Consider the following 22,105-nt stretch of genomic DNA (forward strand, 5'->3'; position numbering starts at 1 on the left):
AAAAAAAGGTTTTGGGTGTGGCCAACAAAGGGCACTTTCAATTTAATCTCGCCCGAAAGCAAATCAGCCAGTGATATTGATTTTCAGCTTAAAATTGAAGTACTTGAGCTATACAGTTTCAACGCAACACAGTTTTAATCTTTTCGCTACACGCATTATATTTTTTGAATGATGAGCAGAGCTCGTTATCTGTTCATTATTGGCAGCTCAAAGCCCGCGGATCGACGAGTAAATTCATTTTTTGCGAGAAAAAAAATCTGGCACGTGATTTCATGGGTTCGGGAATTATCAGTGAATCGGTTGAATGACTGTCAATCAACGGTGATGGATGAAAAAATGCTATTTAAAATCAATTTGGTATTGTTGTCGCACGACGTGAGAAATTGTTTGACTTTAAATGGCTTGTCAGTTTAACGCTTGGCCATGCAATAACTTTGGCTGAATTATAATTTTCTGTTTAACCCGTTAATACATTTATGCGATTCGCAGAACAGAACAAACGATTCTTTTTTTTTAAATCATGAAAAATAAACTAATGCACGGACATCGTCAAGACCATTTTATTTTTCTCTGTGTGGGAAATTATTCTGTGAAAAAAAGTGCAAAATCGGATTTCATATTATTATAAACTCAATCATATTTTATTATGCAATAGACTAGAGGGAAAACCGCCTGACAAGCATATTTTAATCAATTGGGGTTTTTCTGTCGAAAACGGGGAAAAAATTGGATAATAGTCGTTGTTTGTCGTGAAACCAATTTATCAAAAAGCAAAATTATATTTATCAGCTCTTCCATACGTAAATCATCGGTTCATTTTTTTCTCGATACATTTTGATTTATTTTGTTTATTTATCGGATGATGAAACGGACAAATTGTGCCAGCCCTTGTTTTAACATCAAATATTGATATTAATATCCAGGAAAAAATGAATAAATTCACATGAATTTCATTATTCAATTGACTGAAATGTTATAAATCCATTCAATTGAATTTTGAATTAAATTTACAAATTCAATTGGATTAATATGATCGGATTTGATGAGGTGGAGCTAATAAGTCTAATGCAGAAAAATATTCGACAGCATGTTCATGGTTTGAACAAACTTTTTTTACACAAAGTCATTCGAAAAACGATCAAAAGAGCAAATGAAGCCAAAAAAAAAGAATTTTCCCTGTGATTTTCCACAAATTGGAAATAAAAGACAGAATTTCACCGATATAATCGAATTAAGGACAGGTGTTCTGGTGTTGATTCTTGGTTGATGTTTTTCTCTTTCTTTTGGTGGCCTGGCTCAGCCTAGCAAACCGACATATGTCTTTTCACAACTGCAACACCTGTCGCAAGTATTTTTATTGCTCTTCTGTTTGTGGCTAAAGTCGAACAAGTATGCTTCATCAGCACATGAACGGCAATAATCATCTTTTCACACCAAATGCCGGTGCAAATGAAAGTAAAACAGATTAGGCTGTTGATTTTATATCACCGATGACGGTAAACTGAAAGGAAATTTTAGGTCGATTATTTCCATTCAACCGTTTCGCCTCTTCCAGTCGATGGACTACTTTACTACTTGATTTTATTGAACATGTAGTTGAATACTTCGCAGATTTCTTTGAAAATTTGTGAAAATGCTTTTTCAAACGCTATACATAAATTGGATTACAATATCAGTTTGTTACATGTTCGTCTCAAACGAATCCAAAATATAGTATTTAGATTCAGACACAGCTTATATAAAAGATACATGGCCATAATATAAATTCTTCGAAGCAAAAGACTACTCTATGGCTCATGTTTTCATCATTCAGTCATGCATATTTGAAATGAGTGCCATAGATAGATGCACAAACCAGATGCATCTGATGTTGACGTTGATTGAAAATCCGAAACAATAATGCATATTTTCGAAGCATCTTAATTGAAATCAAAGCCATATCCAATTGAAAGTGTCAGTCTCCATTCCAAGTACGAAACATCTAAAAGCTTTTTAGTTCGGAATTCATTTCGAAAGCAGCAGGGCTCTTCGTAATTTCGAGTATAGCCAGCCATTCAATCAATTTGAAATGATTGGCTAATCATTTCAATGGAAATCGTTATGTTTGGTATAAAAGCGGCTTTTCATGCACAATATCCAATTGAATATTTGCATCAAGATGACCTAATTGCATGCTGAACCTCAAAGTCATTGTAAATTATTGATAGAATTTTAACCCTTTCAATTTCAAGTGGATGTCCATTCATTTGGAAATTCGTCTCAATTCATGTTAACTGCACGAATAGATTGACTGTTCCATATCGATTGTTTACGCTAAAAAATTGCATCTTTCGTTGGAAATGAAGTATAAAACTCGTTTTGTAAATTGATAATTTGCAATTGGAATTTGCAGCCTCAAATCGAAAGACATTTCCAAGAATTAAAATGCATTAAATTTACGTAATCGTATTAATTTTCAAAACATATCGATTTATTTATTAACAAATGTTTTTTTCTCTACAGATATTTGACGACCATTATCATTTTCACCATAGTGAAATACGAAAACGTTCCGTTGAGCCAGCACATCATCACCAAGGGCGATTGAGTGTTGATGATCGTGTGCAATGGTCAAAGCAACAACGCATTAAGTCACGTAAAAAGCGTGATTTCCTTAGTTTTCATGAGCCAAAAATTCCAGCGTATCCAACCGTAATGATGGGAAAGAATCGTATCCAAACGACGGATCCCAAGTGGCCACAAATGTGGTATTTGGTAAGTGAATTTGATCGGTTTTGAGGCATATTCATTTTTATGTGTCAAAATGTCTGACATATCAAGCAATCAACTTCGATGAGAAAAGTACCTTGTGGAGTTTATTTTTTCCCCCGCTTCACTTTTCGTTCATATGTTGAATGCGTATTGAATCGGTAATCACAAACGCGTGCAAATTTCTGTGCAGAGTTCAAGCAAAGTGCAATCGACCGATTCCCATGAGTGGTTTACATTATATCAACATCTATTGTCATTTGCGTTGCCGCCTCGGATCGATATCGCCGTTCCCCACCGTATTTGAATTAATGCTTTCAGCATACGCTTCCAATACATTTTGGCTGCCTAATAAATATTCATTATACAATGTTTTATTGCCAATTCGTTGCATTTAGTTGACATGCCAATGTGTGCTATTCATAGAACTAGTCTCGCCCAGTGGTCGAAATTCGACCACCCAAACGTTAATATAAAACTCATTATATTCCTTGTCAGTCTTTATTGATTGCAGTCTTTATTAATTGAATTAAATTCAAATATTGACTACATTTCGTTGCGTTATTTGAGAATATTTTTATGTATGTTCTTACGAATGACAAAAATTGTTTTAAAAAAATCTTGAAAATAATTCTTTTTCTTCGGAAAAATTTGACACTTAAGCAAAGAGCATAAATCACAGTCGACCGAAAACACTTCACAGTCCGATGCAAAGTGCTAATACGAATCATGTGTAAACATAAATAACCCAAAATAACTCACACCAACTCTTATCAGCTGGAGTCACTTTTGCTTGTTCGTCAATACTCGACCACACAAAAAAAAAAAACATGCACAAATCCGTATTGCACACAATCTTCACCAAAAAGAACTGCACAACGAAATATGACACATCGAACAAAAATTCTTACCACTTTCTCCATCTCGTTTCTCTCTCTCACTTTCTCATTCCTTCCTAAACAAATGCCTACAATGATTTAAAATGAAAGCACTTTCATTTTTTTTGTTCGATTTATTTTCACGACGTCGAAAGATGTAATGACATTGGAAATCAAGAAAAAAACAATTGAGCGGATATGGAAGCCAGAAATCGATCAATTTGTCCAGATCTCGTAGGACGGTGTACAAAATAACGCACATCTCGACACGATTAAGTGTGGTTACACCACTGTGCTCAGCAGCAAGAGCTCCTGCTGCCACATACAGAGGAACACCGGTTTGAAGCGATAGCGCGAAAATCTCATTTTCTTCTTGATGTTCTGGCGCGAGCTGATGATTTCGAACAACAAAATGCAAAAACTTCACGCGTTCCTCCATATTCGAAATTACGTCCGCTTCGGTATTCCATTGGTTTGTGTTTGTGATGTCAAAAAGGTACCGAATAAACTTCTGCTTCACACCCCATCGCGCCGATACAATGGCAATCAAACGCTCTTCCGCAATCACTCTTTCCATTGTGCTAAGCAATGGAAACAACAACGATTAAAATTCTCAGAACGATTGAAAAAAATCGGAGGAAATTTTTCGGATAATTTTTTTTGTTCACTTATATGAATTTTTTTCAACACGCACAACCCAAATCAATTCTGCGAATTTCGTCACTCCGTAAAACACTATTTTTATAATGTCGAATATTCGACGAATTTTGTCACGACATAAATCACTTAAAAATGACAAAAAATAAACATGTGCGTCAGTTGCTGCTGTGCACCGGAGAAATAATGCGAAATCTATGGCATCGCTCAATCAGGCACACACAACAGCAACAAAGCCGACGGTTAGTGTTTGGGTGTATGGTGCGCAGTGTGAGCGAACGGCGCATCGGAGAAATGAAGCAAAGCAGAAAAAAAAGAAAAGAAAAAAAATACCACCACACAAACGGACACACTGGTCGGTAGTTGTTCGCGTGTATGGTGCAACAGATCTGTGTAAGCAGAGCTGTGAAGAGAAACAAAACGAAAGCAAACAGAAAAAACAGCTGTTTTACACTTGCTTTGCTTGATTTTTTTTCTTCTTTTTTCTTCTGCTTTCGCATCGTTTTTCCGATGCATAGCTCTTCTTATACTGTACACAGCATACACACAGAGACCTTCGGCATTTGCTGTTGTGTGTTCCAATAGGAAAAAAACCATTTGTATGAGAAAAAGGTATATTTTCATTTCGGTTTTTACCTGCCTTAAAATTATTTTTTTGAGATTAAATTGGGCATTGTGCACATCTACGTTCGGAGACCTTTCCAACGATACCAATGCCATCCAAATCGGTTAACATTAAGTAGGTTAAAAAGGGATGACAAAAAAACTCCTCGCATATTAATATATAGATAGTGGAAGTTGGTAAAGTGAAGCCGGCATTTTTATAGATCCCACCGGATATATAAAAGTGGTAATAACAACTTTGTCTACGCATTTACTTATAATGTACATAGATAGGAACTGAAAGATTAAACATTTTCTTAATGGAATTGGCAGCAATTTACCTGAATCGCAACTGTTGGTGTATATCATTTATCTTCAAATCGACAGGAATACACTAGTGCGCGCATAGTACATCGCAATCCATTTACTACAAGTTTATTATACGTGTTTACTTTCAGCAATTGTGAGCGTAACCCACTTTGATGTGTAAACACAAGCACTTTCGACGACGACGACGTAGCAACGAATGATGAATATTTACTTATGGGTTGATTAAAATGCACTTTCGCAAATATGACTCCAATGTTTATTCTGTACATTATATGAAACAAAATGTAGAACAATTGGAGTTATATCGTAAAATCATTGCACATTTTGACTCTTGTTTTCGGACTATTCCAAGAAAATTAAGTCAAAGTGCACTTTGCTCGATTTAGCTTTATTCGAGTATACATGTATCCATCATTTAACAGCGGCCAAAATCATTCAACATGAAAATGGGTATAGTTGTGTTGACCATCATGTTCATCAGCGTTTGTGTAAATATTTTCATAGAACTATAATCAATGTAGAACTTCAAACCGTGCAAAAAGCCACAGAACATTTTGTGTTTGCATTTGCATATTATGGAAATTACCATCAATCGAAGCCAAATTCAAACATTTCGCTCGGTCAAATTGTTGTGTTTACAAATTTGGAATTGATTTTACACGAATTGGTCGATGATGCATCACATTATTCCATGGAATATGGTTCATTATGTAAATTTGATTGGGTGGAGGGAATGGGTGCATGGAAAAATTAAACTTGTCCGTTCCCACCAGTTGGTGCAGTCGATTATCATAATTGGCTTTTATCTTGTAAACAGACTGAGGTTATGATGGGAAGCCCGAAAAAGTCGCTTTTATTTTTACCGTCGCGGTTTTAAATTCGCTCCAACTCAAGTGCTCAATCCTCATTGCAATTATGTACATAGCTCTGATAATGCTGATGGAAACTTATGCAATTCTTAAGTTGATCAAGAGTCTTTTTTTCGGTTGTAATTAGTTTTAAACCCATCATCCATTATGTTTTATTTGCGCTCGTAAGGTTTGAATATTTTGCTTTAGCGAATATTTGTTCAACTCGTTGCAAACTGTTTCCCGCTGTCAAGACACTCCAAGGTTTTCTCGTTATCGGTTTTAAATTGCAACTGACATTAATTGTGTTCACGAACATTCAAGCATTTTCCATTTTATAGTGAAAGAGAAAACATAGAAAAATTTCGGTCGTGCATTCTTGAAAGTTTTCTTAATTCCGTTTTGTATTTGGATTTCAGCATCGCGGCAACGGACTCGATATGAACGTGATCCCAGCATGGAAAGAGGGTGTAACGGGTAAAGGAATCGTAGTCACTATTTTAGATGATGGCCTCGAATCGGATCACCCAGATTTATTAGATAATTTCGTAAGTTCAACATAATTTGCATATTATTTTATTATTATTTACGAGAAAGATTCGTATCGAAAAAACTTTGACAGGGAACTCTTTATGGTTTTTGAAGTTTTATCTGCATAAAATTTTTTTTTTCTTGATCTTTTTGACGTGCAAAAAATACGGAAAAATATTATATTTGTGAAATTTGATGTTTGCTACGTTGTAACTGAGAGAAAAATTCCCAGTAGTTTTGTATTATAAATTCCGCCCTTAACTATGGTTGACAACGTGCAAAAATGGAACGGTAGTTTTTGCGATTTTTTCACCATTTATAGTGTCCAATAACATACATTGACTTCGGCTTGTATATCGCCTCAACGACATCATTACCGAAATGTGATATCAAGAAGCTGGTTACAAGCAATAAACGAGCATAGGGTGTAGAAAAAAATAAAACTAGAGATAAAGTTCCAGCGAATTGCAAGTGTTCGCACTTTGGCTCTGCATCAAATGCGAGCGATAGAGACGGAGAGAGAGGAGGGAAAGAGAGCAAAAAAAAGTTTAGAAGTAATAAACCATTTTGTCATATCTTCCGCTCAGACGAGCGTCTGCCGAAAGCGAAAACTTTCCCAAAGATTCTTTTTCTTGTTCAACCGAATGTCACGGTGTGGATTTTTATTTGCCAATTTTTCGCCCGCTCACAGCTCGATTCCAACGACGGCGAGCACAATTATTTGATGTGTCATTTGGTGTTACTTCAGTTAGTTGGTGTTGAATAGCGAAGTTCGTCTATTTTGTGTTCATTTTCTCGTTAATTCACTGGAACAAATGCTTATGATTATAGGTGATGACACTTTCACCTACGCTATATAACTCCTCGATAGTAGTAGATGTGGTGACTTAATGAAAAGTTAGTCTTTCGATCGTTACGAAGTTGCAAAGCGATTTTGGCCATTTAACTTTATTCTCGATTTATTTTAGATTTTTTCTTCTTTTTTCGTGCTATGAGGAGTAATGTGACTATTGTTTAAATTCTAGGATCCAAAAGCATCGTATGATGTTAACTCGCACGATGATGACCCGATGCCACATTACGATATGGACGATTCAAATCGCCATGGAACTCGATGTGCCGGCGAAGTAGCAGCTACCTTTAACAATTCGTTGTGTTGCGTTGGAATTGCACATGGTGCGAGCGTTGGAGGTGTTCGAATGTTAGATGGCGATGTGACAGATGCCGTTGAGGCAAGGTCACTGAGTTTGAATCCACAGCACATTGACATTTACAGCGCATCCTGGGGACCAGACGGTAATTTTTAATGATAAATTTCTCGCCCCCAAACTAAAATTTAGTCAAATTCTAATGGCACATAATTCAAAACAGATGATGGTAAAACAGTGGATGGTCCTGGTGAGTTGGCAACACGAGCATTCATCGAAGGTGTATCAAAAGGTCGCAGTGGAAAGGGAAGCATTTTCATTTGGGCATCTGGTAATGGTGGAAAGGATCATGATAATTGTAATTGTGATGGTTATACGAACTCAATTTGGACGTTGTCCATATCGAGTGCAACCGAACGGGGCCTTGTGCCATGGTATTCGGAAAAATGCAGCTCAACACTGGCAACCACATACAGTAGCGGAAGCAAAGAAGAACGTCAAGTGGTTACAACTGATTTGCATCATTCGTGTACCGCTTCACATACCGGCACCTCAGCATCGGCTCCATTGGCCGCTGGCATTGCTGCGCTCGTATTAGAGGCAAACCCGAATCTAACCTGGAGAGATTTACAACATATCGGTACGATATTTTCGTATTTTTTCCCCTCCATTGTTTGTACAGTGTACACTCATGTTTAATATTTAGAAGAAAAAAAACAAAAGCTTAACTTGTTTACGATATGCGTTTTTTTTCTCGGTGCAGTGGTACGAACAGCAAAGCCAGCTAATTTACAAGATCCATCCTGGTCGAAGAATGGGATTGGGCGTCGTGTATCGCATAGTTTTGGTTACGGATTGATGGATGCAACTGCTATGATCAAATTGGCAAGAACATGGAAAACCGTTCCCGAGCAACAACGTTGCGAAATATACGCTCCATCATTGGATAAGTAAGTTGTTGTAGGCAAATTCGATATATTTAATTTGCAATCAATGTGATGCTCAATTTTTAAACTGAAAAAAATTCTTTTTCTGCAGGGCAATCGCACCGAAAAGTTACATTGTCATTAGCTTAAAGGTACAACCGCACCAGTGTGGAAGCGTTAATTATTTGGAGCATGTCCAAGCCAAAATTACGTTGACAACACCAAGACGGGGTGACATTCAGATCCATTTGACTTCTCCAGCTGGCACCAAAGTTACATTGTTGACATCAAGGTAATAAATTTGAGCAAAAGAAAATAATTCACTCCAGAAAAGAACGGTCTTAATGACAATAAGGTACTAACCACGCCTAACACGACTCATTCTCAATGTTGGAGCAAAACAAGGGTGAACCAAATAAAATTAAACAGTTGCCATAAGCATAAAAGGACCCATCTTTGTCGCATGCTGTTACATCGAGTGATACCTCATAACAAATGTTTTGATCCTGCAATCGTTGTTGATGGCTGACGGCTGACGGCTTATTCAATCCAAAAATAAATTTCTTCTACGAAATATCAACATAATAATGTAATCTCTAACGATAATGGCTGGTAGTGACGTTGATGATAGTATTTCGTTGTATGTGACGTGGCCAATTTTATCATAAATTCATATCAAATATTGGCACACACATCAATTTATATATTCCAGGCGAGTGTTTCGTGAAACAAACAAACATTGTTTGTGCACAAAATATTGCGTACGTCAGACACACACTAATTCAACATTTTGGCAATCTTCCCATCCGTAATTTTCCCGAGCGTAAATAGGCCAATATTCAACCTTGTGTGTTTACAAAATCTATGGCTCCCTGTGTATAACGAGCAAATATGAATTGCTTTCCGGTGTCGTTGTTTGTATAATGTTTGCATTCCGTTCAACAATTTAGCACACCGTTTGTTCGAAATAAAGTGTATTGTTGATGGCAATCCTACTGAATTTCCTTAAGTGCACACCAAAGATAGCGGTAGATTTGATTTTATCACAATAAAGTGTTCATTTAGCAGAAAGGAAAATAGACACACACACACACAACACCCATTTTTGCATAAATTGTGGCACGAAACAACGGAAGTGAGCAACGATATTTATCGTGATGAGAATCATTTTTTATTGTGTGAGTGTTGTTCATCTAAAATTGCATCAATTTTCCGTTTACGATGAAGATGTAATATTTTTAAGATGAAAACATGGGCGGCCGACTTGAAACCATCATTATTCTGTCATCCGTTACATAACCGAAAACATCTTGAAAATGCTGAAAATTGGCTCTTTCATTTTCTATGTGCAATTTTGCTATTTCGATGTTTGCAATAAATCACCCGAAAACATGGTATGCTGGCCGCCGCCAGCGAATCGATAGTGCCTTTAACAAGAAATCTGGGAAAGTTTATATGTACAACTTAGACCAATGTATCAACATGATCCTTGAAACCAATTAAGCCGCCACATGCACAAATACACACACACATACACATACAAAGCAGCAAGTATGTATGCAGTGGTCATTAGCGACAGACACTTATAATGAATAGCACCATCAGCATTCATTTGGTGGTGTATTGTTCATCGGAAATTGAAGTGGTAATTTATGAATTATTCAAATATCTATTCGATTATGTTGATTCATTCCCACAATGCTATTCACACACATACACATATTGGATCAGTTTGTGGTTTCCGTTCGATACATACACAATGCACCACACTGCGCATTACTGCAACTAGTACTCTTGATTGATTGAACGAATGGTTGTTTTCTTCGGTTGCGGTGGTATTATTGTCCTGAAATTCTCATAAACTAATCTCGTTTGATATTTTCTTGTTGCAGATCACACGATAATTCACGTTCAGGATTCAACCAATGGCCATTTATGTCGGTTCACACGTGGGGCGAATCACCACACGGACAATGGCTGCTCGAAATCCGAAACGAAGGACGTTATATGGGTATGTTTTGTTTTATTTAAACATTCGATGCAATCGAAAGCGTATCACAACGATACCCATTGAAAAACAGTCTCAACTAACCAAATTACTAATCTGTCACAAATAGCACTTAAGTGTCAATGTGTAAATTCATTCGTTTGAAAAAATGCATTTGTAAAATATTTGTCTATTTCGCAATTTTATCGCTTTCCACTTGTGATAAATACTGGTGCATCGCATAAATCACCATTGATCATGCTGAATACATTGACTTAAAACGAAAAAAAAACCAAAAAACTCTCTGGGGGATTTGCACCGTTACATTGGAAACAAAATAGGTCATGCATTTTTGAAAGGATGGTCGTTGATATTCTATGGTTCAAAACAACCAATTGATAAAAGCGATCCCGCTTCAGTGCCGCTAATACCATTGAGTACAGTTTACAATACACCAAACACAAACAATCAAGTGGCCAATGTGACAAAGGGCAACGGTGGCAAAGGAAATCGCAAACAACAACAATCACAGCAGCAGCAGCAGCAACAACAACAACAACAAAAATCTTCACAGTCGACCGGAACACAATCAACGGGACGCAAAAATGGCAAAACAAATGGAAAAAATCAAAATGGAAAAAACTGGAAGCAACGAATAACATCGCCACGGCCACAAACAACAGCATCAAATAAAGATCGTAACAAATTCGAACCGATGAATGGCATCGCATTTACAAATAACAAAACCACCACAACCACTACGATACGACCAATAAAGTTGTCCAACAACAATGTCGACAATAAAGACGGCGAGAAAACGGTGTATATTAAATCGCCTGTCAAAGCGCCAAAGCAAATAAAGGAAATAATAACCATAGCCAGCAGTAGCTTAAGCACACGAATCGATTCGGCCAACGAATCGATGGGAACGTTAAAGAGTCCGGCGAATGGTTCGATCATCAAATCATCGTCATTGCAAAAAATCACAACCACCACGACAGCATCACCCTTCGATGCTCACGTCGAATTAGTAGGTAGTTTTCAATACACATCGAACCCAAACATTCCGAAATTGTTTCAACGCTACGAGAAAATCCAAGAATTTTATCCGGAATTTCATCCATATGTTAGTCAGCCAAAGGCAGCATCGTCAATAAGTGCAAATGGTGGCACAGTCGCTGTGAAACCATCGCGTGATGGTTCGAAATACAATCACTTTTTGTCCACTTCAAATCAACAACAACAACAACAATCCCCACCGTCTTTTCCTGCTGAAATTTCAACTGGGCGAACGCACGATGTTTCAACACCACAGAAATCGTCGACATCAAGGACACAAAGCTCCGCCATGATATCATCAACAAATGGAAAGGGTTAGCTCCGACAATACATAAACAATATTTCTGCACTTTTTTTTATTGTTCCAGTTAGTTTTTTTTCGTTTCATTCCCCCTTACAATTGGATCAATGTTGCGATTCCTCGGTTGTTTTTAACTTTACATTTTTTTCGTCTTTAGTTGTTAAACGCTCATTGAGTTTGTCGCTTTATTACCAGTTTGATTACAATATGTTCATTTGTCTCCTGGCAGATTACAAGCTCGACAGAAACAGTGCAAGAAATGGTGACAATAATGCCATTAATGTATTTAGATTTAATTGTTAATTAGTTGATTTACTTTGAAATTAACGAAAATTTACATGAAAACCACAAAACCATTTGCAAAATACAATTAGTTTACCGTTTTAAACCGGTTCATTTATCAAGACTGCACAACACGGATTTTCCCAGTTTGCAAATTGCACTCTAGTCTTCAGAGCCTTTCACCGCCCCTCTTTTTTGGGACACGTCGAAATACAGACAAAGATTTATACATTCGAAACATTAACAATGCAAATAAACATATGCAATCGTTTATTTATGCAAATTAAAAGCCCTAAATTGAGACTACCTAAATCTCATTACACATTCACCGAACGCCATTTAATTCCCATGTATCCCAAGTACATGCAAAGCACGCAATTAAACATTTAGACGGTTTGCTCCATATTTGGATGAATGTTGTATTAATCAGACAACTCTCTCTATCTCATTTTAAAGCATTTTGCATATTCACTTTAACGATAATAGCAATTTAATGATTATTTAACAGAGAATTTAAAACCATATTGTTCGTTTTTACAAATTACACCTGCTTAAGTATGTTGCCATGACTTTCGTTGACTTCCTAAGCGCAAAGCGGTATGAGAGAAAAACAATAAATTTTTTCTTGGAAACAGAGTAAACTCTGTCGGAAAGTTTTCATTTTTTATGCTCGTCTTTGTCACTATCTACTGTTTAAATTTCCCCATTGAGTCAAAGCGCTTTTCCGTGCATATAGAACAAAAATTTAAGCCATATTTAAAACTGCATTTCAAGAGCTAGTTGCTATCGTAAAGACTCTTTTATTTACTTTTTAAAATGTAATCCTTTTCTTGAATTCGTCTAGTTTTTATTATTGTTACAATTTCGTTGTGAATACGCTCGAATCTGTAAAATGTGTCGTCCCTTTGAAAAGTTGCGAAAATATTTTGCATCAACTTCAATCTAAGAATGCATTCTCATATTTTATGTTCTTCCTATGACTTTTTTGTATTTTATTCACAACAAATGCGTTTGATGAAGACTTTTCTTTCCTTGAAAGAAAACTTGAAAAGAAAAAATCTGCTGGAATTTCACACCAGTGTGATATCACAGCATAAAATACAATGTATTAAATACATCCCGTGAAACGCTCAAATAAGACACATAGGAGCGTAGACTACGTGCACACTCAACAGCAATAGCATAGTGTATTGATTCCGAAAGGGATGCTATGCTATTTGCATACTTGCTTCAATATTACAAGCAACTGTCGAGCACAACGGAATTCTATTTTCGGAAGCAAAGCAGCAAAAATTGGATTTTACTTTTTGTTTGCCTTTGCTGCTGTCATACATAGCGTGTGCCACACACCGGGTGCCCAATATCACAATACAAAATATTATGCTAAAATTGAATTATGTCAGAGTGAGATGGTATTGCATCCATGCATGCAAATTTTATTTCATTTCAACAACATTATTACAATGTATGCTCCAAATAAATAATGGGCTAACGCAAATAAATGTAAAAAAGAGGTCAAAATACTTGGTGATGAAAAACATGAACAATTCTAATTCATGCTGATACATTGATGAGTTGGTGTTTGAAACCACAAATTCAACCCCATTTATATGTTCAGTCATACCAATCAGGTGACCACCAGGCAAAAAACAAGATTTTTTTCCACTTTGATATAAAATTCAAGCTTCAAAGGGAAATACTAATAATGGTTCTCGAACACCCGCACGTTTTGCCAATACATTTGGATTTCCTGTACTTTGTACAGCGTTTCAAAGTTAAAACGATTCAAAACTCACACTCTCCCTCTCTGCCACTCTTTCACCGTCTGCAAACGACATTAATTTCGATGAGATAGTAAGGAGGTCTACATATAAATCGGAAACTTTTTTAATTTAACGCAAAATGTATGGCCACCCCGTGACATGATAAATATTTGAAATCCGGAAACTAAAATACTGCGTATGGCGTTTGCCTATGTTGTAGGCGGTAAATATACGGTAGTTGAAAATGGGCAAGAAAGAGAGAGAGAAAGAGGGAGAGAGAGAGAGAGAGAGAGAGACAGAAAAAAATCAGCGGAAATGAGTTTGCAAAGTGAAAAAAAAATCCGCTACGAGTTTTCTCTCCAAATGAAAAAACAATAAAGCTGCTGGAAACTAAAAGCAAGCGATAAATAAAGGCACATACCCATTTACACATGTTTTCCGTCTGATTCAAAAGTTCGAGAAAACTAATGCACGTTAAAAGCAGCTGGAACGGTAACATTCTTTCTGTACAGGTACCAACAACACACATACACACGCTTTCATTCTATTTATCCCCGTAATCGTGCGTGATACAATACTAAATTACATTGCAAAAAAGGCCATTTGTTTTTACATTCAACCAATGTGCAACATTTATTTACCGCTTTGCTTGGTTCTGTACATCAAAAAATGGAATACACTGTGATGAATTAATAAGTTCATACAGGAATGTAGTGAATTTCTCCGAGTGAATAATGAATACCTCTTTTCTGCGGCAATTTTTAGAAAGTTGTTTCATCACTGCTGTATTAACAAATCATAAAGTATTTGCGTTAGTTTTAATTTTACATTAAATTCCCCGGAAACTCTAGCCGGAAATAGTTTTCGATGGAAAATTCAAGCAATTTAAGGGAGTGGAATAAATTTCACCAAAATCCGTTGTAATATCCATAAAAACAAAACCAGTCAAATGCGTTTGGGGCGCATCAAACTATGGGATGAAATATTTCAAATTGCTACTAAATTTTTGAGTTTTCACAACAAGTTCCTCGAAAAATTATTCTAATCATGCATTCCAGTGAGGTAATCAAAAAGTGTCCAGGCTTTGTTATGCGCTAAATCCATCACGCTGAATAAATTCATGCGATAGATTTATGCGATGAATGTGATGCGCTCGCTTTGCGGTGAACGAAGTCTGTTGCTCTTCAGTTGTTCACTCATGAACGTTCATGCTTTGCAGTGAACGCATCGCTAAGCGGTAGTGAAGAGCAACAGAACTCGTTCACCGCAAAGCGAGCGCATCACATTTATCGCATAAATCTATCGCATGAATTTATTCAGCGTGATGGATTTAGCGCATAACAAAGCCTGAAAGTGTTAGCATCACCTCTTTTAATCAAAAATGGGATTCTCTGCATTCTTTAATGGAAGGTGTGGAAATGCTGTCATATTTGGAATTTTAGGGTAAAAATATGGGGAACATGAAAGTGAGCAACTCATTTTGGTCACGTTCAGTGTGATAGCATATGAGAATGCTTGTAATCTTTCTCTCATCAAAATCAGCAACCTTCAAGTGCTCTGATTTCAATACTCTCACTAATAATATCAACACGAATATTTTTGGCAACTGCTTAGTCAGAAGTTAGCAAACATCACAGGATTCTCCATAGCAAATACTCAACATATCCGATTTTGACCGCTACAAATTCAACTGAAATGTCCAATTGTTCATTGTCTTTTCACATTTTCTTCAAAATGCGACAATGCACGGCGACCATTGCACGCGTTGAGTCAGTGAAAGATATATTTGCAACTATAGTAATATCTGTGGATTTATACTACATTGGAAGGTTTCAAGATATTAATGCTCATTTGCTATTGCAGTAAGGCCCATTTGAAATATGTTTACTTCAGTTAAAATGACTCAAACTACAATGGTAAAATCGTTTGGGTCCGTTTTCTAAGTGAATAAAATATTCATTAAAATATGGTCGGTTTCTCATTGTTGCGTGCAGATAAGGCGGCGTTTTCACTCACATCAAATTAACCAGTTTGTGCTGCATGCGTAAATTGGACAAAATAAGAAGAGTTTTTGTAGAAGGATTTTAATAATATATGCCATTGTTTGAAATTGGCTACCATAAATTATGCAGTTTATGTAATTACAACTCCCTTTCTATTTCGGTTGCTCATTCGAAAATGGGAGGCGTTCGTCGAATTATTGATGATAATTTGGACACCATCACGTTTCGTTCCGCAAATTATAGTTCGATTCGCAACACTATCGTTCATATTCCCATTCCATATAAATTGTTCTTCGTTCGGTGCGAATGAAGAGAGAGATAGAGTGAGCGAGGAAGCGCCGAAAAACCGAATGGCCTCAAATTCCAGCGAGCAATGCTTTTTAATTATTGCCACTGGACTTGTTCCAAAATCAATAGAATTCCTTCGTAAATACAATGAACGCTCGTTTTTTTTCGCCACTTGAAAATTGTGCGGCACAAAGAATGTATCATCAAAGCCGATGAGACAACCAAATGGACATAAATATAAATTTGCGTGTTGGCAACAATCGAGCAGTTAAAGACAAAAAAACAAGAAAATGCCGAACGGAAGATGGGTGCACTGGAAGAAAAAGGAGCAAAATTAAATGTAATGCCCATTTCAACGTTCATAACGTCCAATCGTCTTCCGCATGAAGTGTATTCAATGTATGTATCTATTGCGATCTGGCAATTTTCGTGTTCACCAGACTTTATTCCCTTTTTTCTCCTTCTTCAATTGTTAAAAAAAATGAGCCCAAAACACAGTGTACAGCAACGTTGCGATATTCTCTACGCTCATGAATTCATACCACATTGAGCAATTGAACTGAATCAAAAAATGGCCCCCACTAAGTATCCGATGGCATTGTTGGTTTTCAAAAACCAGAATGACATAGAAAACAAGAGTGGCCGAAGCAAAACGATTTTATACTCTATCGCAAAGCATAGAGACATTTTATGGGCACATGAAACTGTGCCGAATCGACGATTTTCATTCTTCTTTTTTTTCATTATGCTCGTAAAGCTCGCAAAAGCACACACAAACCACCGATGTGCCTCTTTCACTTTGCGGCGGAAAATGCCATGGAATGCCGTCGGAAAGTGTTTTGGACATGGCATAGAAATTTCGGCCATTTTCAGTTTTGTCTTCACTCCAAACAAATATATATATCAGCCTTTATTATCTGGCATTAATTCAATGAATACGCAGAAAAAAGATAAACATAAAATGTGCTCACGATAAAACAAGTTGTGCTGCGTCGAACAAACACATCCATGCACAGTGTGAAGCTGAGCGGAAAACGAATGTGTGTATAGTGAATCAGTTCGAATAAAAAGCGGTATGTGCCAAATATAAAATGTGATTTTGATCAGTTTCAGCGCCACACAGAACAAATGGAACCGTATGTATGGGAGCAGCGGGAGAAAAAAAGAATCCGACGTCAAATGCCGTTTATACTGCAACAATGGCTGTCAAATCAAGTGCATTTAAAACATTTTCAGCGCCTTGTACCAAGCCAAATCTGATTTCCCAAGACATGAATGTACATGAGAGAGAGAGAGAGAGAGAGAGAGAGAGGGGGGAAGGGAGAGGGAAAGCGACGTTGAGCTTTATTTTTCTCCTTTTTCAACTGACACATTCAACATTTTATATTGCCCATATCACCGATTATATTTTATCCCTTTTTGATTTCAATCCATTTTACGTTATTCTTTTTGCAATGTTTGTATAAACGCACTAACACCTACTTACGTAATTTTTCCATTTTCTTTCATGTTTGCATGCATAACTTGTACATGTCATATTGACAATTTTGACACTTAAATTCAATTTTTCAATCCTTTCTTTGTTGAATCTAGCTCAAGTAACGCAATGGGGCCTTATCTTGCATGGAACCGAGGAGCCTGCACAAACAAACGACCCAAAAAGCTTTGATTATCCACAACCAGATGCCAATTTATTTGGTGAAATTGATCAGAATTTGGATTTTGATCAAACGGAAACTGGACAATGGCGAACGTTGCATCAGGTGAATTGAATAAAAATCGCTGCTGTCACGCCATATTGTAATCGTAATGTCAATCAACGTCACTATATCGATTCATTTGTTTTTTATTTTTTATTTCGACTGTAGAGCGGAGAAAGCCATATTGATGTGCAACGAACAGCGGCCTCCAACGATCAAACCGATTCGGCATGCCTAAAACAATTACCCAATAAATATTGCATAGGTTTGTGTTGTATATTATTGCTATTATCAACCTATCTACCGCTACTACACCAAATGACGTCTATCGAATCTATCGTTTCATTAGCTAATCTAGCCAAATTCAAATCGAAAAACAATCGTAATAATTTGTCTCGAATCAATAATAACAACAACAATAAAAACAATAACGAAATCAATTTAATGATTAATCAAAATTACTTATCGACTGTATCGTATCGACAAACATCTGGCCATCTTTGTTGATGGTATTGATCTAGTGATTGTAAACAAAAAAAAAACCTTTTTATTTGTCTATAGACTACTAGTATAACGTTAAGTGTTGCAAATTAAACAAAGAGAATCAGCGCCAATTGAAAAACAACAACAACAAAAACGTGATCCCGAAACGTAATCGCGAAATTATATAGTCCATAGTTCAGCCAAAATTATAAATATGTCTGTATATTTAGTTTTGTAATTTTGAGAGTGCGTTATATTGAACTAAAATCTCACAGAAAATTGGCAGCTATATACATATATAGATTCAAAGAGCGCTACGATATCATTCAAACGATGAACGACTTTTTTTTTTGCTTCATTTTGTATCAATCAATTCGTGTTATTATTTTATCAGAGCATTCTTCTATTCTCTATAGTAAAGCAGTTGCAATATTTCTAACGTCGCTCTTGTTGTGTACTTTCTATATAGTCTTCTTTTCTGTTTGTCTTGTTTATAGTTTCTTCTATTTTTCTCTATAGTCTTTGCAAATATGTAAATAGACATTTCAATGTTTATAATATTCTATTGGGATTTTTGTTTTTGGAGAATGTTCCTAGCCAGCAATTGACTGGCATGAGCTGACGTGTGATGTTGAACGGTATCGAAAGGAAAAAATGTTTTTCACACAGTTTACAATACAAAATACAATTCAGTAAAAACCATGCATTTCCGAACGTGTATAAGTGTTCACAGTAATTATTTGGATATTTCGAATGCGATCTTCATTTTGCTAATTTTGTGAGTGGGTGTTTCCAACAGTGTACATTTTGTTGTATCTGTTTCCGTTATTTATTATCCACAATTCAACGTGTTGATTGATTAATTACAAGTTTGATGAAAAACTGTATACTAATTTATTTGTTTGAAATGTGCCAACACATAGCATGGGGAATTTTTGTTTTTTTTTTGGTTGTTGCAAAGATTGTGCTAATCTTCATGAAAATTCAATGGGAGACATCAAAACTAGCTGCAGAAATGCAAAAACAAATAGTGCAGCAAAATCAAATGTTCTCAAGTTCTTTGATGACACATTTCCATGACGAAATTCCATGTAAATATTCTATATGAATGAAGAATCTCGTTACAAACCTTCACAGCAATTTCTATGCTATTTAAATATCATTCAGGAGTTTATCTCGTACAAAGAGATTTTATTCTCTTTTGAATTGCGGAGCTGGACGTGTTAATCACTCTGGATGTGTTGAACGCTTTGCCTCGCCTTTTACACATGAGCAGCTAAATTGCATGTCAAAAACACCCTTACAATTAATGTGAATTCCATTTTCCGACTCATTTAGCTTCAAAGAGCTCCAAAAAGCGGACATGAATAAAAGATTGGGATTTGGATTTATATCGGCCTATCGCTTTCATGATGTGCAATAAACATCTCTCTCTCTCTCTCTCTCTCTCTCTCTCTCTCTCTCTCTCTCTTTCTCTCCGCGATACCGCACAACTAAAAACCCGATGCAATTTTTGAGATAATGTCGCATGCTCAGAATCTGAGCCTCAGACTGAATGTGTGCAACCAAAACCTCTTGCATTTGAATATATGCGGAAACACACAAAGTAGAGCAAAGGGGTGCTTTTTCCCTTTGGTGAATATTGGATTGTATATTTCTTGGTATTTTCTTTGCGTTTGTTTTTTTTTTATTTTGTCCAAATAGTTTTTAGTTTTTGTAATTGAGCTCTTATACACAATTTGATTAGCGTTAGTATTTCCGCATATCACTTGTCTATTTTGTTTGTTTGTTATTTTATCGAAGAAGAAAACCGCAACTAATTGGAACACGGAACCGTGTATTATTTCTAGCAATATTCAACTGCAACTTAATAAACATATCCATTTTCTTAATTTCGTTCAGAGTTATCCATCGGTTACACACTGTTTTTCCCCCTTCATTGTATTCTATATAGTCTACAGAATTATATTTACACACGAGTTTCTGTTGAATGTGCTGGTAAAAGTTTATTTGCGGAGTAGTTTTTGTCATTGATTGGATGAAAGGAATATTATTACAAATTATGGTAGCAATCAAAATACAAATATGTAAAACACTGTTGCAAATGTTTGAAAACAAAACAACAATAACAACAACTAAAAATCAATAAAAAAAAACAGTTAACGAACAGTCCCACTCAACGTTTTCACAACCGTTTTTGTTCGGAAAAATCAATCAGCTCACGCCTGAATAACAACACTAGATGCACTCTGATCTGATTTTTCCGCAGACAGGGTTTATTTTTTACGGCAAAAATACAACAAAAAAAATGTATTCATTCACATCTTTTGACGTTAAGAATGAAGGCGATTTGGATGAATACGTGTGGTTTCTCAACCGTTTAATAATTGATATATTAAAAAAAAACGAACAAGCGCAAGGAAAACCCGCTTTCCCACTGTGTATCGAAAAAAAATTGAAATATTTTTCGAAAATCACACCCAATTAAAAAGCCCACACTGTTTATAGCTCCGCTGAATTTTTTTTTTTTTTTTTGAATAATGAAAACAAAAAAACTAGGTAGATAAGTGATTTTTTAAAAAAATGCGTGCATTTCTGTGCATTCAAACGGATTCAATGAAATTAATGAATTTTTTAATGCAATAAAAAGCTAAAATGCAAACGATTTAGGAAATACTAATGAAAAAATTGAAGAAAAAAAAACACGAGAATTTCGATGGAAATTCATGAATACGGCAAAACCAATTTAGACTATAAACGAATCCTATGTTGTATATATATTTCAACATTTTACTAGGTATAAGGTGGAATTTTCTCTTAAAAGATTGCCTCTTTATGAGCAATCAATATTGTATGTAAAATTGTAAATTGAACCAATTGCTGAATTAAAATTTTTAAAGTGAGAACGAGTTTTCAGACAATGTGCAAAAAAAAGATTAACAAAAAACATACACATACAGAACAATTACGTGGATTTAGTGCAGCTGATAAAGGCAACTTAAGTTAAATATACATAAACAATCCTGGGTAAACAAAAATAATTATAATTAAAATATTGATAGAATATTGAAGAAAAAAAAACAACAAATTACAATGAATATATAAATATAGTTTTACATGGCGTCAACCAACCGGACAAAAATGAAAACAAAAATATGTGCAGATTAACTTAACATTATCTGTATATGATAATAGAATTTAAACCTTACTGATACCATTATGTTAATTGTGCTAAATTAATTAGAAAAGAATAAAAAAAATCCAAAAAAGCGCCACGTGGCACATGCACGGGGAAATGATGATAAACTTATATACAAATAGTCTCTTGAAACAAATACATTCGTATGAGAAAAAAAACAAAACAAAAAAACCTCAACTAGATACTCTTCTTTCATTTTTGTGGCTTTTGACAACAACAATAACAACAAAAATATATCAATTTTCTTAACATCACTTTTTAGTCTTTAGATGAACATCTTTTTTTCAGTATGAATAAGAGAGAGAAAAATAATGATATGAATTTCCTTCTGAGCCATGTTCTGATTCATATTCGTTGCTCATGTTTCTAAT

General features: G+C 35.7%; 1 protein-coding gene across 1 annotated transcript in view; it reads left to right on the forward strand.

The window, feature by feature from the left end:
• LOC129580274 (furin-like protease 1) overlaps nt 1-22,105 on the forward strand; it is a 103,582-nt gene that overhangs the window by 79,846 nt on the left and 1,631 nt on the right. Inside the window, exons 3-12 of the mRNA XM_055470541.1 lie at nt 2,503-2,754; nt 6,484-6,612; nt 7,621-7,891; nt 7,967-8,383; nt 8,507-8,693; nt 8,782-8,961; nt 10,562-10,680; nt 10,998-12,029; nt 17,946-18,115; nt 18,221-18,317. Coding sequence (XP_055326516.1) covers nt 2,503-2,754; nt 6,484-6,612; nt 7,621-7,891; nt 7,967-8,383; nt 8,507-8,693; nt 8,782-8,961; nt 10,562-10,680; nt 10,998-12,029; nt 17,946-18,115; nt 18,221-18,317 — 2,854 coding nt within the window. The remainder of the gene's footprint in view (nt 1-2,502; nt 2,755-6,483; nt 6,613-7,620; nt 7,892-7,966; nt 8,384-8,506; nt 8,694-8,781; nt 8,962-10,561; nt 10,681-10,997; nt 12,030-17,945; nt 18,116-18,220; nt 18,318-22,105) is intronic.

The sequence above is a fragment of the Sitodiplosis mosellana genome, unplaced genomic scaffold (assembly GCF_009176505.1).
Source record: "Sitodiplosis mosellana isolate CC-2019 unplaced genomic scaffold, AAFC_SMos_1.0 Smas_scaffold_1, whole genome shotgun sequence".
Lineage (NCBI taxonomy): Eukaryota > Metazoa > Arthropoda > Insecta > Diptera > Cecidomyiidae > Sitodiplosis > Sitodiplosis mosellana.